Below are 20,112 nucleotides of genomic sequence, written 5' to 3' on the forward strand. Positions count from 1 at the left end.
TCCGGAAAGGGCTGTGTGGCTGTGTTGTTATGGGGTGCCCCTGAATTTATGGAGCAATGATACGTTCATGAAGATAGGCCGGGTTTGGGGAGAAATAATCCGAATAGATGAGGATACATTAAATCAGGTGTCATTTAGCTATGGGAGGATAAAAGTAGCAACAAGTGTAATGTCTTCCATTAACACAGTAGTGCATATCCAATGTAATGATATGATGTATCCAATTAGAGTGTGCGAAGAGCATGTGATGGTAACTAAAGTAATGGGTGATTCATACAAGGTGAAGTCATCTCAGAAGAGGGAAGATCTTTGCAGCGCAGTTGGGATGGCAAGCCATGCTGCTGGGAATGGAATGAACTCGAACAAGGAGGATGCTGAGGTGGAGGATTCAGTACAAAATGTGCTGGATACTTACGTTGATATGGCAAGATCAAACAGGGATGAGATGGCAGTCAATGTACCTGTGGTGGAGGAGCTGATTCCTAATGATTGCTCCACCTCGGTAGTGGAAGAGACAGTTGGCGATGCTTCGGGAAGACGAGAGACTATCAAAGCAGGCGTGGGAACAACTTCTGGAGTGCTGTTTACGGCTCAAGGTCATAATGAAGGAAGTGGGAATGAGGATAGGACTGGACTTGTTAATGGGTTTATGAAAAGCTTGAGTGGAAATGGACTGGACAAAGATGGAATATTACTAGAAGTTAATTTGGGTGAAGTCCAGTATAGTGGGCTACCATATGGGCCCATTATCAATGGAAATAATTCAAGAGGGGTGGGCTTGGATCATACGAGGCTTCAGGTTCATGGGAATGGGTCAATATCATCACCTATGCATTGCAATAGTGTACAAAGAAACACAGGCACAAAAACGGGTGAGGTGAAGTAGAGGAAAAAGTTGGTGAGAAGGAAGGGGACTTCAATTGCTAGCAGAAATTCGACGGAACTACAGAGGAAAGGTAGCGGAGGAAGACGGGAGAGGATGGGTGGAGCAGTGGTTATGGGAAGTTGGAGCAGAGGGGCTGCGCTTAGGGCAAAATTGGGGTTATCAGCAAGATCGGTGCCCCAAGGGTCAACAGCAAAATCAGGATCAAACGGGAGTAGTACGAGGGTTGACAAGGTCTTGCATGAAGAGGCTAAGGCAACAATTCGCATAGGTAAAGCTCTTGGCATCTGTTTTGAAGATAAGGAAGAGGAGGTAATCGTCAAATTAAAAGAGATGGAAGCCAAAGATAAAGAGAGGGTAGCACCTAGGGTTACAGAAGCACAAAGCTGATGTGCTTCAATTTGGAGGTATAAGGTGTTAAGCTTTTATGTTAATGAAGTTATTATCATGGAATGTAAGGGGTTTGGGCAAAGCCGAAAAGAGGAGGAAGGTCAGAAGCATTCTTAAAGACAGAAAAATTGAGTTTGCTTGCTTTCAAGAGACAAAGAGATCTGATGTTTCATCCTTATTTGTACAATCATTATGGCCAGATGAAGATATGGAATATATGGTGGTTGATTCTGTTGGAAGGGCAGGGGGATTGTTGTGTATTTGGAAGTCATCTGTATTCCAGCTCTCTCAGTGCTGTAGCACTAGGCACTGTATTATACTCTCTGGGACACTTTTGCCAAATTTCAAATGTGTACTGCTCAATATCCATGCTCCAAATGAGGTGAATGAGAGGGGTAAATTTTGGAGTGTATTACATAGATTGAAATCAATGTTTAGTGATCCTTGGTGCCTGGCTGGGGACTTTAATGAAATTAGGAATATTGGGGAAAGAAGAGGATGTTCCAGAAGAGACAAAGGGATGAAGGAGTTCAACCAATTCATTGAAAAGTTAGAGCTTATTGATTTACCTATGATGGGTAGGCAATTTACTTGGTGTAATGCTACTGAAGGGGAAAGATGGAGTAGGATTGATAGGATCTTGTTGTCAACTGAGTGGCTGGAAAGGGTTAATTTTAAACTATGGGGTTTGGAGAGAAGTGTGTCTGACCATTGTCCACTGTTACTGTTAGAAGATGGGAGGGATTGGGGTCCAAGGTCGTTTCGCTTTTTAAATGCTTGGTTTCTCCATCCCAATTTTGGAAGCCTTGTGAAGAAATCCTGGGAGGAGTCTGCATTGTCTGGATGGGCAGGTTTTGTTATAATGAATAAACTAAAGATGCTTCGAGCAGATTTGAAGAAATGGAATAGAGAGGTTTTTGGGAATGTAACTTCGGCGTTAAAGGTAGCAGATGAGGAGCTTCATGCTATTGATTTAGTGGCTGAGTCGAGAAATCTTGAGGAGAATGAGGTTCGAAGAAGAAGAGAAGTCAGAAAAGAAGTATGGTCACTGGTTAAACGAGAAGAATGGATGTGGAAGCAGAAATCTAGACTGAATTGGAACCTTCAAGGGGACAAAAACACAAGATTTTTTCATATTGTTGCCACCAGTAGACAGAATAAAAATTTGTTAAACTCAATTGAAGTAGATGGGGTGATGTACGAAGATCCTTGTAGGATTAAACAGGAGGTGTTTAAACATTCCAAAAGGAGATTTTCAGAGGAGTGGAAATCCAGGCCCAAGCTTAAAGGTCTCTTCGAAACCATTGGGCATGATGAAGTTTCGGATGGGTTAGTTGCGCCATTCTCTGAGGAGGAAATATGGAGGGCTGTGAAGGAAAGTGATGGTAACAAGGCTCCATGACCGGATGGGTTTAACATGGCATGCTTTCAGAAGTGCTGGAAGGTGTTTAAAAAAGAAATCCTACAGTTCTTCAATGAATTCTATGATAATGGGCGTCTAGCCAAAGGTATTAATAGCTCTTTCACAACCTTAATTCCTAAGAAAGATTGTCCGGAGGGTATTTCGGATTATAGGCCAATTAGCCTTATTGGTTCCATCTATAAGATTCTTTCTAAGGTTCTAGCATCAAGGTTGAAAAAGGTGCTACCAAGGATAATTGGGGATTCTCAAACTGCATTCATTGGGGGACGGAACATTTTGGATGGGGTGTTAATATCTAATGAAATTGTGGATTGGTGGAAGAAGAAAAAGCAGAAAGGGATGATTTTGAAATTGGATTTTGAAAAAGCTTTCGACTTAGTAAATTGGGAGTGTTTATTCGAAATGCTATCCAGCTTTGGTTTTCAAAACAAGTGGATAAGGTGGATAAAGGAATGTTTGCAATCATCTAGAGTTTCAATCTTGGTGAATGGCTCACCTACAGCTGAATTTTGTCCAGAAAACGGACTCAGACAAGGGGATCCACTGTCGCCGTTTCTTTTTATCATTGTGGCTGAAGGTCTTAATATGTTATTCCAAAGGGCGAAAGATTTGGGTCTAATCAAAGGAGTTGTTATAGGCACTAGGAGGATCAATGTAACCCACCTACAATTCGCGAATGATACTATTGTGTTTTGCGAGGCTGAAGAGCAAGAAATTCTGAATGTTAAACGAATTTTGAGATGCTTTGAAATGCTGTCTGGATTAAGGATTAACTTCCATAAAAGTAATGTATGTAGGGTGGGGGTACAAAATGAGGTGGTGGCTGATTTCGCCAAGAGACTGAACTGTCAAGGTCAAAAGCTGCCTTTCACATATCTTGGGTTGCCTCTTGGGGCTAGTCCAAAAAAGAAGACTACATGGTTGCCAGTGATCAATAAATTCAAGTCCAAGTTAGCTTCTTGGAAGAGAAAGACACTCTCTTTTGGGGGTCGGTTAACTATGATCAAGTCAGTGTTAACTTCATTACCAGTGTATTACTTATCTTTATTTAAAGTCCCTGTGGGTGTAGTTAAGTTGTTAGATAGAATCCAAGCCAGGTTCTTATGGGGAGGTCTGGAAACAAAAAAGAAGCTCCATATGGTGCGTTGGGAAGAGATCACCAAAAAGAAATGGTGTGGTGGTTTGGGTATTAGAAGGCTGAGAGATGTTAATGAGTGTCTCTTAGCAAAATGGTGGTGGAGATATGGTGGTGAGGATCAAGCATTGTGGAAAGATGTTGTGGCTAGCAAGTACGGCAGCTTTGGTGGGAGATGGAGACCTTTTTTGGTGGAAGGCATTCAGTGTTCAAGAATATGGGGTGATATTCTTAATTTAGAACACATCAGTCCCAACTTATTTAACTTCTTCATGGAGAATTCTGTCATCAAAGTTGGAAATGGGAGGAGAATTAGTTTTTGGGAGGATCATTGGGCATCTAATTGTAGTTTGAGGGTTGAGTTTCCCAGATTATTTGAGCTGTCAGATGACAAAGAGGCTAATCTTAATCAGATGATTGACAGGAGAAACAATTCAGCTGGGTGGAGTCTTAGGTTCAGAAGAGGTCTGAGGGCTTGGGAGGAAGATGAGTTGGAAAGACTTAGAGCATACTTGATTGCTCATGAGCCAATTTTAACAGATAGTGTTGACTCCTTAGTTTGGAAAGCCTCAATTTCAGGAATGTTCACCATACAATCAATATATAGCAGGAATGATGCAGCTCAGGGGTCGGAGGATGTTAGGTGGATTTGGCAGAATTTATCTCCTCCAAGAGTGCAGTTTTTCGGATGGCTTGTTTGGAAGGGTAGAATCAAGTCTAGAGCATTCCTTCAGCGTATAGGGTGTCTCAGTCAGGATGCAACCACAGAGTGTGTGTTCTGTGGCTGTGCTGTTGAAACAGATTGTCATGTGTTGCTCCAGTGCATGTTTGCTTGGAAAATTTGGTCGAATATTATGTCCTGGTGGGGTATGCAATGGGTAATTCCTGAGAATGCTAGAGGTGTGCTGGAGTGGTGGAGAGGGTTCAAATGGAGTATATTTGAAACTAAAATTTGGAATGTAATTCCATTCGCTGTGTTTTGGTCAATATGGACTCTGAGGAATGACTGTATTTTGAATGGCAAACAGCACTGCTTTATGGATGTCTGTGAACTAATTAAAACTAGAATTGCCCTATGGATAAGATCTAATACAAGTTTGTCGCAGTACTCTGTTCATGATGTGGTTGAGAATCTGCCCCAGGTGCGTAGGTGTTTGGGAGGTAGGGGTGTGTCACCTTAGAATCTAATACAGGTGCTCCGGGTGTATATTGATATGGCAGTGAGATCAGTTGGTGTTTTAAGTAAATTTCTGGGGTGAAGTAGTAGAGGTATTGAGCTGTGGATGTCTTTCTGTTCTGCTGCTGGTTTTTCTGCTTTCTATCTCTGCACAGATTTGATCTGAACTGCTGTGGTGCTTATCTTGCTGCTATGGGCTTCTGATAAAGATGCAATTCCCTGTGGTGAACTAAGGACTGCTGTCTTTTGGGCTATTGATATGGCAGTGAGATCAATTGGTGCTTATGGGGCTGCTGCTGTATCTCTGCACAGAGTTGATTGAATTCTGCTGAAGCTTTGATCTGTTTTGGCGAAGATGGTCTTCTGAAAAAGATGCAACTCTTCTATATAAGGACTGCTGTCTTTTGGACTCGGTTGTTGAGGCTTGCATCTGACTGGAGTTCCTGCTGTTACAGTGTTGGGTCAATTGAAGTTTTGCTGCATTGGTGGGCTGGGGGTGGGTGTATGTCTCTTGCCTCACTGTGGGGTTCTGTCTTTGCGGTTGGATTCTCTCCAACTTTGTTGGTGTGCTAGCAGATGATAGGGCGGTCTTATCGGTGCCAACCTAGTTGGGACTGGTTTGTTTCGCTTTGATGCTCTTTGCACTCATCGCTCTCGTCATTGATGTAATCTTCTTTTGGTTCATCAATAAATTTTATCTTTTGCTGATCAAAAAAAAAAAACAAGAGCACACGATGACTTGAATTCTCTCTAAATATATGTACGTGTGCAAGTCAGACGTCCAAACTTAAATAGAATTTCTAATTTGGAAAGAATTGGGAGTTGGAATGAGGAGAGACAACTACGAAAAACCTAACCCGAAAAGGAAATATAAAAAAAGGGCCATTTTGGCTTTTGATTTTTTAATTGTAATTTATTTGATTTTAAATTTTGAATATTGTTTCTGACAAAGACGATCAAAGATGTTTTTTTCGCAAACGGTCTATTTGCAAGGGCAAATTTGTTATATAACTTATTTTGTATTAGTTAACTTTATGTTGTTTGAAATATAATGACATTTTTTTAATGAATAATGCCCGAACTTTCTTGGTTATAAATTCTATTTAGTTTCCTTTTCAGAATCTATTTTCAGAAATTTTTTTCTAAGACAGTAAAAAATTAAATTGGAGAAAAAAATTAAAAATACATCATTTTATATAATTTTATCTTTGAAAGGGCATAAATATTTTTTTTAAATAATTTTTTTTTGTGATATTATTTTCATTAAATTAGTTTTTATTTTTTCAAAATTCAAACATTGCGACAACTTTGATACCATTATTAAACTAATCCGTTAAATCAAAAAATTCAAAAACTAGAAACATTTCATATATTAAAAATATCGATTACACATTAAAAACTTAATAATCATCCATTATATTATAACCATGTAAAAATATCTATTAACAACAAATACAACCATGTATTACATGATAATCATAAAAAAAATCAACAAAAATAACCACCCATTACATGATCATCATCCAAATCCATACTAAAAATTAATTTGGTAAAAAATAAAAAAAAATAAAAGTATAAAAGATTTATCATTTTTATATAATTTTATCTTTGATAGGTAGAAATAATTTTTTGGCATTTATTTTTGTCAAATTAATTTATATTTTATCAAATTAACGACTTTGCCCTTAAAATTGAACAACAGTGTAGTTCTTATTTGGAACGAGATTCAAAATTTAGAGTCAAATATATCACAATTAAAAGGTCAGGGGACCAAAGTGACAAGTCCCAAACTATAAAAACCGTTAGTATTATTCGCCCAGAAATAAATGAATGGAAAGAAATTTTTCTTGTTTTTGGGAAAATTACCAATCAATGTAAGGTTGAATTTTTTTATTTTTATTTTTATTTTTTTCAAATTCATGATAAAATTTACAAACTTTAATGAGAAATTGTAGAGACTCACTTTTGAAACACCAAAATATATCTCCAATGATGCAGTAAGGTAATAGAGCTCTACATAATTAAGTATACAACAAATTAAAAATTGACACCTATTATTTCACATCATTATGGGTGAAATTGTAGGAATTTCATTAGGGTTTCAAACAATTTTTTGTGATTTTCCTAATTTTTTTCAAAGGCAAGTGGATAGGATAGAGTCATAGAATTTCTTGTCATGGTTCTTTACCTATCACTGCATGCCTCTATATCCCTAGAAATCCCAATATGAGAATGCCACTTCTCTTAAGTCATCCTTTTAAACCACTTATATATATCTCCTTCGTCCCACCAGGCAATGAATCTAGCATACTTACTAAATTCCTCCCAACCATTCTTTACATGGGTCAAAGACTATTAATTCGGGATCTTGATGGAATTGGTAAATTTTTGACAAGTCTCAGTACATTACATAACAAAAAAATAAAAAATAAAAAACAAAAAATGGTAAATTTTTGACAAGTCTCAGTACATTACATAACAAAAAAAAATAAAAAAAAAAGTAAAATCCGCGACAGTAAATTTAAAAAGAACCCCAAGATATATAGAAAAAATGTTTGGAGTCTTTGCATAAATCCCGGTTATAAGATGATAAACTTTATTTTGATATGCGCTCGTGATGCAGTTCTGGTGAATACAAATTTTGGTAGGAGAGGTACGAATAGAGACCCCCATTTGTCTGGTATATGGTATGAAAAAGGAGAACATCAAATGTGGCCTTGTGATCCGATTATAGATGTTTGATTAATTCAAATTTTTTTTATGAATAATTTACCTGATAAAGGGGTACAGCAACAACCCTATATCCCCCATATTCTAATATAAAATTGTAAAATTCACCCAATATTTCTCAAACCACCTTACCGTGTCCGGAAGCACTCAGTAACTTATCCTTTCATCTCTAGAATTCTGGCCCATGGGCCTTCAATAATACAAGTTTTAGCATTTTTTTTAGTCCGTACCAGCTCTTTGATGAGTTCTTATTCTATTTGGTTGTATTTTTAAAATTTATTTTATTTTTCTAAAAACAAAAATTAGTTTAATAAAAATAAATATCAAAAAAATATTTTCAAAATTTTAAAAAATATTTTTGTCCCAAAACAAATCATGTGACGATGATTTTTATTATTTTTTGACCAAACTAGTTTTTTATTTTATTTTTATTTCAAAACTCAACCAAACAAAGCTTGTTTGGTTCTGGTTTTCAGAAAACAGTTTTTAGAAAATTCTGCTTTTTTAATTTTTGTATTTTAATGTTTTCAATGATTTTTTTCAATATTTTAAGTAATTTTTTTTTTAATTTTTAGATACACCTAACATAAATATACTTAAAAAATATAATATTTGTGAAAAAAAATCTTTAAAAAATACTATAATACAAAAAATACAAAACAAATACGAAAATTCAATATATTTTTCGTATTTTTGTATATTTATTAATTTTTTAACAAATATTTAACTATTTAGATACATTTAAATAAAGTGCATCTAAAATAAAAAAAATTGTTTAAAATTTAAAAAATATTCACTAAAAACAAAAAAACACAAAAAACAAAAAACTCAGATTTCATAAAACTAAATTCATAAAATTGAAACAAACATACTGAATACTCTCCCCACCACAAACACAATGTGCTAATCTTTAATTTCAAATTATTTTGATGCATCATGTGATTAAAAGTGGATTTAAAACTAAGAAGAAAAAAAAATCACAACAATGATAAGTGGCACGAAAAATCATGGCTCAAAATACCAAAAACGACGTCGTTTTGACACATTTAAGCCATTCGAACAACAAAAATTCGGGCCACTAAATATTTTTCAAAAAATTAATGTGAACATAAAGAACCATGACAAGAAATTTTAAGAATCTATCCTATCCACTTACCTTCGAAAAAAATCTTCTTTCATATTTTTCGCCATGTTTCCTGATTGATTCCTGTTTTGAAAATCACTCTTTTTTGCTACTTCTCTTGATCATCGATTGATATATTGGAAACCGTCTAGCCATTACAATAAAGCAAAGCTTCTCAGTTTTGATATGGCGAAACATCCAAATGGTGACCCAATCCTGATGAGCTTTAAGTTTGTTGGCACGACAAAAACCCTTCCACCCTTCAGTAAGAACATGAATTTTAGAAGCCCAAGTTTTGAATTTCATCGGATACTCATTCCCCTTCGAATCATAAGTTGTCACCGAAATCCCACTCACAAGATCCTCCTTTGAATTCATCAATGGCTTCAAGAATTTTTCAATTATGGATTTGGGTATGGATATCCTACTTAGGTTGTCTTTCACATCCGACTCTGTTAATTGCTTCTCAAAAGGCACACTACAAATCCCAATTAGGCCTTCCGACTATTTCACCGGTGGCAATCTTGGAAGGGTCAGTCCATCTATTGCCACCCCGTGCTCATGATCCATTATGTCACTACTCTCTTGACTTCGTGCCATTTTTTCGCCATCTGGGTCGGTTCCAAAACTACCAATAAACTTTTTCTTCATTATTCTCAAATCATCGGCGGTTTGGTTGTCTAGTTCTAAAAACTTCATATTTGAAAGTGTAAATCAAAGTATAAAACATGGAGCGGATAAAATGTTTAGATCATACCTTTAAATGATAGAACGTCGTGGATAAATCACGTGCTTCCAGAGTCTGATAAACCAACCCAGCAGTGAAGTGATATTACAGATTGAATATCACCCATACAAATCACAGTGCAAATGACTTGATCGTTGTTTTTGGGAGAGAGTTTAGTATATGGGTAAAACTCAGATCATACGTTGTTTCTCTCCTAATCACCCATAACCCATATTCCAGATATATAATATGTTATTATTATCTATCCATATCAGTTAATGGATATAATATCCGTATCTTGAGTGGTTATCCTAAATAGGTTTGAATTCAATTTCAAAACCTATTTGGATAAGGTTCAAATTCAAATTCAAATGGTCATGCCACATGGGCGCCCATTACTAACATCTCCCACTCGCACATGAGCTGGCATGACACTGCCACATCTCTATCTCAATCTCCCCAAAAATGAACAATCTCATACTAGCCAATGCACCGTGAGACCGTTGAGAACACCTGCATGTGGGAGCTCTATACTAGAAACTCAATATGAGTCAGCATAGAGACATCAACCCAAAAAGAACAGAAATAGTGTCTCATGTACCTAGACCCCTCTAGCTACATCAGTCCAAAAACATCTCTAATCCCTCAAAGAGCATGTTTGACTCTCCTAGGTCCCGCATTATATTCACACCCAATCAGCATCCTATAAAGAGCGATGTGAGTTGTCGACAGTGAATATAGAGCAGAGATGTAGAACTAGATGATCTTCCCTTCACCGTCATATCATTCAATTTGAAATTGACCGCTTTCCCAGTAATGTCCCTTAAAGCCGAATCATACATGACCGCAGGCAACATACCAAATTAGCTGAACATCAACTCCTCATCTTATGACATAGTCAAAGGTCACAAAAGGCACAAAGTGAAGTCATTTAAGGAAAAATGACTTTTAGGACTCACACGGTGAAGAAGCAGGGATCCATTCTTTCACCTCGCTAACGGGTCGATAAGCACATGCAGTATGAATGCATGTTATAGTGGAGTTACTCTTCCAAAGAGTGATGTTAAACTCACACACCATACAGATCTTAGTCTAGTCGCTCTTAAGCGCACGAGTCGCTTCCTAGCGTCTAACTCGAATTCTCTATTTGCTCGCTTCTCAGGCATCAAATGAGATCTCGCATCTGGCTATCCATAACAGACATATCATGAAAAAGTGGGTACTCTCATATCCATGGTCGGTCTCTAACAAGACCTCATCTTGGCTCCAACCAAGGCGACATAGCTAGTGGATAATTTTAGCTTCTAGTCTCATCCTTACTCGCTACCTAGCGCTAAGGGCGATTGCTCGTGTGAGTGAGCCAATCTTGCCTGCTAACATCAATTTAATTATTTTGTGTATGCTAATTCACAAACCATTACTAAAGTAGTAAACATAAATGTGTAATAGAAACAAGTATGAATACTAATGGCATAAATATCCCTAAAAAAATGAGTTCAATTGAATACACATAAAAAATATCACCACCTACGTAGTCCTAAAGCCCTAACATGAGTAAGATAAACATCTCTAGCAATGGGCTTAGTCAAAGGGTTCGCAACCATGCGACTCGTAGGGATGTGCTCCAGAATCACTTCTTTCTGCGCCAAAATATCTCTGATAAAGTTGAACCTCACATCAATGTGTTTGGTTCTGCCATGGTATTTAGGATCCTTAGCGTAAGCGAGTGCAGCCATGCTATCACAATGGATAGTCACTGGGTCTGAAGTGTGTGTGACAACATCCAAATGCTGAAGGAATCTCCTCAACCACACGGCTTCCTGAACGGCAGATGAACAAGCCACAAACTCAGCCTCCATAGTCGATAAGGCGATACAGGATTGCTTCTTACTGCTCTAAGAAATAGCACCATCGCTAAGCATGAAAGCATATCTTGAAGTAGACTTACGCTCATCTAGGTCTCCTCCCCAGTCAGCATCACAATAGCCAACTAGATGTAGATCTGAACTCTGGTAGCAAAGTGTGTAATCTGTAGTCCCTCTAAGATATCGTAATATCCTCTTAACTGCTTTCCAATGAGTTGGTCCTGGGTTGGATTGGTAACGACTCACCAATCCGACTGCATAACAAATGTCAGGATGTGTACACATCATAGCATACATCAAGCTTCCAACAGCATTTGCATAGGGAACACGGGCCATCTTTTCATTTTCTTCTTGAGTCTTAGGACCCATATCAAGGCTTAGGCTCTCGTCTTTTGCAACAGGAGTGTCAATGGGTTTGCAGCTCTGCATCTGGAACCGCTCTAGAATAGTCTTAATGTAAGTCTCTTGAGACAAACCAAGAAGTCTCCTAGAGCGATCCCTAAGGATCTTAACACCGATCACATAGCTCGCCTCACCCATGTCCTTCATTTCAAATGTAGAGAACAACCACATTTTAGTGGCGACAATCATTTCCTTGTCATTTCCAGCCAATAATATGTCATCTACATATAATGACAATATCAGAAAAATGTCCTTGGACCGCTTAACATACACACAGTGATCTTCATCAATCATCGTAAACCCATTAGAAACAATGGCTCGATGAAATCTTAGATTCCACTGTCTGGATGATTGCTTTAAGCCATAAATAGATCGTTGAAGCTTGCAAAATTTGCGCTCCTGACCTACTGCCACAAAGCCTTCTGGTTGATCTATATATATCTCTTCATCCAATTCTCCATTGAGAAATACAGTTTTAACGTCCATCTGATATAGCTCTAAGTCCAATTGAGCTACTATGGCAAGGATTAGGCGAATAGAGGCAAACCTTACAATTGGTGAAAAAGTTTCCTCATAGTCCGCACCCTCTCGTTGGGTGTAACCTTTCGCCACTAGGCGAGCCTTATACCTTTCTATGGAACCATCCGCCTTGCGCTTGATTTTGAGAACCCATTTGTTCCCAATAGTCTTGCGCCCTAGCGGCAAATCAACCAAGTCCCAGACATGATTTTTTTCATAGACTCTATTTCTTCATCCATTGCAGTACTCCATTCTTTACTAGCAGGGGATGAGAGAGCCTCTTTGAGATTCTTAGGCTCCATCTCATCACTCGGAGCAATCATGAATGCTTCCCCTTCAACCTCAAAACGACGACGGGGTATAGCTCTACGTTTGCTTCTACGTAGTTGAGAATCCTGAGAATCCTCATTCATTGGATCTAATCCATGGGTAGGTAGATCGCTCCCACTGTCCCTAGGAGCTTGAGGAATTATTTCCTCATTCTCTACTAAGCTACTAGGTGCGCCTTCAAGTAGATCCTCCATCTCGTAGAGTTCTACTTCTCTAGTTACCTCACCTCTGCTAGGGAAATCCTTCTCTAGGAAATCCACATCTCGCGACTCAATTTCAGTCACACTTCCATCCGGATGCTCCCCAACAAACACATAGCCCTTAGAATGCTCACTATAGAGAATGAAGATACACTTCTTTCCTCTAGGGCCCAACTTCCCAAACTTATGAGAAGCGTTGTGTATGTAAGCTGCCGAACCCCAAGGCCGCAAATTGCCCAAATCAGGCTTTTTGCCAGTCCACATCTCATATGGGGTGGAAGGAACTGATTTGGAGGGCACATGGTTGAGGATGTAGGCAGCAGTCAACAAAGCATCTCCCCAATAAGAAATTGGAAGATTAGCTTGCGCCATCATTGATCTAACCATGTCAAGCAATGTGCGATTCCTTCTCTCCGCTACACCATTTTGTTGCGGAGTCCTAGGAATTGTCAATTGCCTGATAACTCCTTTTTCCTCATAGAGCACTTTAAATTGCTCAGATAGATACTCATGTCCTCGGTCAGTCCTTAGAGCCTTAATGCTCTTGTCTAATTGATTCTCAACCTCATTAACATACCGTCTAAAGCAATCCAATGCTTCTGACTTGTGAGAAATCAGATAGACATGACCAAAACGCATGCAATCATCTATAAATGTGATGATATAAGGGGCTCCATGCCTTACCCTCACATTCATTGGTCCACATATATCAGAATGAATAAGTTGCAATGGGATAGATGCCCTTATGGCTTTCCCAAATGGTTTCCTTGTTGCCTTTCCAGCAAGACAGTGCTCACAAGTAGGCAAAGTGACTCTAGCGAGTGGGCCTAAAAGACCTTCTCTAGCCAATCTAGTCATCCTATCTTGCCCTATGTGGCCTAATCTAGCATGCCATTTCATAGAATCATTATCACAAAAAGATGCAATATTAGAAATAGAGCCATTGGCATTTTTATTAAGACTAGAATCATCCACATCCAAAACTAAAAAACCATCTGAAAGATAACCAAAACCATAAAAAATTGTTCCCAAATAAATGCTAACACCATTATTCTCAAAACAAAAGCTAAAACCAAGGCTCATCATGCTAATAACTGAAACTAAGTTTCGCCGAATATCCGGAGCATAAAGAACATCATGAAGATACAAGGTGCACCCTCGTCGCATTTCCAGCTTGAATGTGCCAATGCCAAGCACCTCCACATTGGACTCGTTCCCCATGTAAACTTTTCTGCTCCCAGCTGGTACTCGGCGATACTCAACGAACCCTACTCTGTCCCTCGCGATGTGGTTTGTTGCTCCGGAGTCTACAACCCAAAAATGAGGAGAATGAGCAATTAATGCTTGACTAGACACAAAGCATTGAATGCGAGAAATTAAGTAAGGGAGTACCTTCTTCTGCTCAGGGCAATCCCGAGCGAAGTGTCCTTCTTTGTTACAGTTAAAGCATGTCAATTTAGCCTTTGCCTTCTTACCACCTCTCTTGCCCTTACGCTTGAAATTTCTAGCGCCATTGGGCTTAAGCGCAGCCGCTGCTTGCTTCTTAGGGGCACCTCTTGCTTTTCCACATTTGAACTGAGAAGTCCTACGTGAGCTTGACTCAACCACCATAGCAGAACCATCAGACTTAGCCGCCTCAAGGCGCTCAGCCTCTAGCTCCAAATGACGCGATATGTCTTCGAATGTTTTCACACTCTCATTATGCATCATGTTCTGCTTCATCTGCTCCCAAGAATTTGGCAGAGAGCGTATCACAGCCTGTACTTGTTGCTTTTGAGTCAAATTATGCCCAGCAGCCGCAAGCTCACGTATCATGGCTGACATGACTCTCAAATGCTGCATCATCGAGTGATGCACCCTTTTCTGATATGAGTCAAACTTCATAGTCAGCCCACGTAGCTTTACCAAAGAGGTAATACCAAACTTTTGCTTGAGAGCTGCCCACATCTCAAATGCAGTCGGGCAATGCTCAAACTTACTAATCAAGTCGTTGTGCATGCTGCTCAACATAGTAAAGCGCGCACACCGATCTTTGTTACGCCAAGTCTGAAAGGCTTCAAGATCACGACGATGTTGAGCTGTATTGCCCTGCTCTGGCTCAACCATCACTTGTTCAAGTATGGTCAACACTTCTTGCTCATTGAGGAGGTATTGGATCTTACGCGCCATATATCATAATTGTCGCCATCCAATTTCTCTTCCTTAGTTAAGTCTGCCACCACTGTCTTAGCAGCCATTTCTGCATACAGAGTAAATAAATGCGCAGGGGATATTAATGATAGCAACACAAAACAAAATATTTTGCAGCAAAAAGAATCTAAATTAAATAATGATAATTTTACACATGTCTCAAGATCGAAAATTTGCTATGCTTGTAATCATCTCTTGCGCCTCTAGTGATAATTATCAAAATTTAATTTCATTCCATGCGCAAAAAATAATCAAACAATCTCCCACTACTTATGGCATATACAAAGCATGATAAATTCCATACAATAGCATCTCAATGTAAATTTACAAACAACTCATGCTATATTTATTTAATGATGGAATTTAAATAAATAAATAAATAAATAAATAATCATGCTTCTTTAATTGTAACATATTAAAAATCCAAAAAATATGTTGTATTCAATATTCAGATTATGCCATAATTAAAGTGTACATCATTTTTGAAATTTTCTGGAATTTTCTGAAATTTTCTGGAATTTTAAATAACTAATAAACACACATAAAATTAGAAATAAAAAATCTAGAAACTGATAAAATGAGACAATATTACCAGTAAATAATAAAACCTTTCAGAAGTCTACAATAAATATTTTAACCCCAGAAAATCATTTATGCAATACCAGAAGCATTTTAAAGCATAAAACATGAATTATTAACACAGAAAAAATTATTTTATATTTTTTGACAATTTTCAAAATTTTACAGAATGTAGAAAAAATAATTCTGAGTCTAACAGTACAAGCCACGCATAAAACAAATATGTAATGAATTAATTATGACCATTTAACGCGATTCAGAATTAAAAACAAAACAAACAGCACCTAATACATCAGCAGCCAAGCCAGCCAGCCGAGCCGACGGAGGAAAACGGCGCGGCTCAGCACGCGGCTCGGCGCGCGGCTCGTGCGCGGCTCAGCCCGCGGCTCAGAGCACGGCGGGCGTGCGTGGCGCGGAGGGCGCGCGCGTGGCAGCGTCGCTGACGCGCGCGTGATGGCGCGTGCAGGCGCGTCGGCAGGGCATCTGGCGCGTGGGAGCGCGTGGGAACGCGTGGAAACGGCTCACGGCGTTAGGTGGCGCGTGCAGACCACGCGCCGCCTTCCAGGGTGTTTTTTGGTCCGATTTTTGTACTGCTGGACTCCTTTTTTCAAAATAAAACCATTTATGGTATGAAAAAAGACATTAATGAACATAAAAAAAATATATTTATGCTCCTAATCTGATAAAAGTAGATTTTTTCCTCCTCTACAAATATTCATGTATATAATGTATACATATACATATAAAAATATATACATGATTAAAAGAAACACAAAAATATCCATCAACTTGCTCTGATACCAATGTAAATGAAAGTATAAAACATGCAGCGGATAAAATGTTTAGATCATACCTTTAAATGATAGAACCTCGTGGATAAATCACATGCTTCCAGAGTCTGATAAACCAACCCAGCAGTGAATTGATATTATAGATTGAATATCACCCACACAAATCACAGTGCAAATGACTTGATCGTTGTTTTTGGGAGAGAGTCAGTATATGGGTAAAACTCAGATCATACGTTGTTTCTCTCCTAATCACCCATAACCCATATTCCAGATATATAATATGTTATTATTATCTATCCATATCAGTTAATGGAGATAATATCTGTATCCTGAATGGTTATCCTAAATAGGTTTGAATTCAATTTCAAAACCTATTTGGATAAGGTTCAAATTCAAATTCAAATGGTCATGCCACATGGGCGCCCATTACTAACAGAAAGAATTAAGGCGGTGGATTCGTGCTGCTTCTTGAGTTCTTCGAGATCGTTGTCCTTGTCACCAACAATGGCATTGTTGTTGCTTGCTTCTAGGTTATTCTCCATCATTCTTTTTCTTTCCCTCAATGAGTTTCACAGAGTTATAAATTTCTTCAGAAGAGTTTCTTCGGAATTGTGCGAAATTTTCTGGTTTTGTATTAACAAGAGCACACGATGACTTGAATTCTCTCTAAATATATGTACGTGTGCAAGTCAGACGTCCAAACTTAAATAGAATTTCTAATTTGGAAAGAATTGGGAGTTAGAATGAGAGACAACTACGAAAAACCTAACCCGAAAAGGAAATATAAAAAAAGGGCCACTTTAGCCCTTGATTTTTTAATTGTAATTTATTTAATTTTAAATTTTGAATATTGTTCCAAACAAAGACGATTAAAGATATTTTTTTTTGCAAACGGTCTATTTGCAAGGGCAAATTTGTTATATAACTTATTTTGTATTAGTTAACTTTATGTTGTTTGAAATGTAATGACATTTTTTTAATGAATAATGCCGGAACTTTCTTGGTTATAAATTCTATTTAGTTTTGCTTTTCAGAATCTATTTTCAGAAATTTTTTTCTAAGACAGTAAAAATTAAATTGGAGAAAAAAAAATTAAAAATACATCATTTTATATAATTTTATCTTTTGAAAGGGCATAAATATTTTTTTAAAATAATCTTTTTTTGTGATATTATTTTTCTTGGTCGGCCCCTCCACTCGGCCACTTCTCTCGGTCTGTCCTCCTCTTGGTCGGTCCCTCCACTCGGCCACCCTTCGCGGTCGGCCCTTCTCATGGTCGGCCACCCCTCTCGGTCGGCCTTCACCCTGCCGGTCTCTCACAACCCTCATTTTCTTCATTATTCCCTTCGTTGGACTAAAGCTACACTTGGGAATGGAGGACTACTGACATGGGTAAGCCCATAAAAATTATAGCCCACCATTTGGGGCCTTATACATATCTCAAATACTAGAGCCCAGCACTGCTAAAATCCCATGTAGCAATAAGAACCAATGACATCAAGACACATGGCAAGAGAAGGGCAAGCCACATCAACTGACAAAGATCTGCAAAGTTATTGCCACGACACATTGCCATTAATGAGGCCCCCTTACAGCATTTATTGCGATAACCCCTCTTCGTCTGGACGGCACGCCCTCACCCTGAACAAGGAAAGTTACAACATAGACTTTCGGCCAAGGTGACAGGCCAAAAGGGACAACGAAATGATTACCAGAGGATATAAGTAGACGTTGAAGACAAGAAGAAGGTTAAACTTTTCTATCTCTACAATCCACTTCTCTTTCTAACTTGCTCGTTGGAGGGTTCGCTGGGGGACTCCCCATTCCCCATTGAACTCTTGTGCAGGTTCTCCGATGGGCTGGATCACTCGGATACTGGTTGGAGAAGCGTGGATCAGTCCGACCCATTCAAGTCTCTTGTAGTATCATCAGTTGGCGTCGTCTGTGGGAAACTCTTACTTCGCACGCCAGTTGTGCTCATTGTCATCGGAGGCCCTTCCCCAATAACCCCTTTCCTACCATCTGCCAAGGTGTATGGTCACGACTAGATCCATGGCTTCTTACATCAATGTTCTCGATCATCAAGCCGACCCCCCCAATCCAAATAACCCACCACCGTATTTCATCGAGCTCACCAACAGCATTAACCGCCTGGCCGAGCAAAACCAAGCGTTGATTAATGCTTTTCTCCAAAGAAACTTTCCTATGCCTCCTCCACCACCTCCAGATATTCCCCCCAACCAAGAACGAGCCCCAAGCCATACTATCTTGCAGCCTAATTCACCCAATTTGGAAGGTTTACAACCCCTTCCCTAGGTATAAACTTGCCACTTCGGGGCCCACAGCCATCAATCCTGGCACTGACCCCTGAAGGAGAGGCCATCAGTATCCAGCCCTCGCTGCCCTCCGGTGGTGACCACATCCCTCTCTAGGACGCAGAACTCCGAGCCATGAAGCTTCAGCTCCAAGGGGTCATGCAGAACATACAACATAAACCATCTACCACAGCCAACTCCCCATTTGTTGCTTCCATCAGGGACAAACCTCTACCCCCCAAGTTCAAAATGCCCACTATCGACTCTTTTAACGGTACGACGGACCCAGTCGACCACTTGGAGACCTACAGAACCCTTATGATCCTCCATGCATTTCCTGACGAAATTATGTGTCGGGCTTTCCTCGTGACACTCAAGGGGTCAGCTCGACTTTTGGTTTAGTCGGCTGCCGGCAGACTCTGTCTCCACCTTCCAGCACCTTAGTGACTCCTTCCTCAGCCATTTCATTGGAGCTCAGCGCCAGCGACGTCCGGCAACCCAACTCCTCAACATCTATCAGACCGAGAGGGAGTCGTTGCGCAGTTTCGTTACCTGCTTCAACACTGAAGCCTTGTAGGTAGCGGAAAATGATGACAAAGCCATCCTTACAGCTTTCATGGCCGGTCTGCGATCATCTAACTTCCTCTTCTCTCTCTCAAAAAACCCCCCGACCTCCATGGCAGCCCTACTCTCCAAAGCCCAAAAATACATGAACGCCGAAGATTCCCTAACCGCTAGTCAAGACCCTGCAGCCAAAAACCCCACCACCAGGGAGAAGAGAAAGGATTCAGACACCAGAAACACCCAATACAATAACTGAACACCTCATTACATCGATCGACCCCCCCGAGCAGACCGGTTGGCACTAGCCCGACCGCCCGGCCGGTTCAAGCGATACACACCCCTTAATTCACCCATGGAACAAGTCCTCAATCAGATCCAGCGTGACTACACCCTAAAATGGCCCCAACCCTCACGGACTCCTTCCAATCGGAGAGACCAGTCCAAATACTGCCGTTTTCACCAGGACCACGGCCATAACACCGAAGAGTGTGTTAACCTCAAAGATCAAGTCGAGGGCTTAATTCGTCAAGGTCGTCTCAGTTGATTCACGGAAACTCCCCCTCAGCAGAGACAACGGACTGAACCCATCAGGAATAACCGCCGGCACATCCCTCCCCGACAACCAGCACAACCCAACCAAGGTCATGATCGCCCTCCACAGCAACCTCGGGCACAAGGTCACCCCGCCCCAGCTGTTGGAGAAATCAGAGTCATCTCTAGTGGGCTTTCTTGCGGAGGACCATCCCGCTCGGCTCAGAGGGCAGAACTT

General features: G+C 39.6%; 1 protein-coding gene across 1 annotated transcript; it reads left to right on the forward strand.

The window, feature by feature from the left end:
* The first annotated feature begins 2,690 nt into the window (after nucleotides 1–2,690).
* Nucleotides 2,691–18,512, forward strand: LOC145807197 (uncharacterized). The gene is made up of 3 exons (XM_082905140.1): nucleotides 2,691–4,973; nucleotides 6,964–7,010; nucleotides 18,311–18,512. The coding sequence occupies exons 1-3, from the start codon at nucleotides 2,691–2,693 to the stop codon at nucleotides 18,510–18,512; spliced, it is 2,532 nt and encodes an 843-aa protein (XP_082761266.1).
* Nucleotides 18,513–20,112: the final 1,600 nt, after the last annotated feature.

Source organism: Camellia sinensis, chromosome 14 (assembly GCF_055761805.1).
Source record: "Camellia sinensis isolate YWXY chromosome 14, ASM5576180v1, whole genome shotgun sequence".
Classification (NCBI taxonomy): Eukaryota; Viridiplantae; Streptophyta; class Magnoliopsida; order Ericales; family Theaceae; genus Camellia; species Camellia sinensis.

Coding starts and splice junctions, on each gene's coding strand:
- LOC145807197 (XM_082905140.1), top strand. CDS start 2,691: ATGGCATGCTTTCAGAAGTGCTGGAAGGTGTTTAAAAAAGAAATCCTA. Junction 4,974..6,963: donor TGGTTGAGAATCTGCCCCAG/GTGCGTAGGTGT, acceptor GAGAAATTGTAG/AGACTCACTTTTGAAACACC. Junction 7,011..18,310: donor ATCTCCAATGATGCAGTAAG/GTAATAGAGCTC, acceptor ACTCTTGTGCAG/GTTCTCCGATGGGCTGGATC.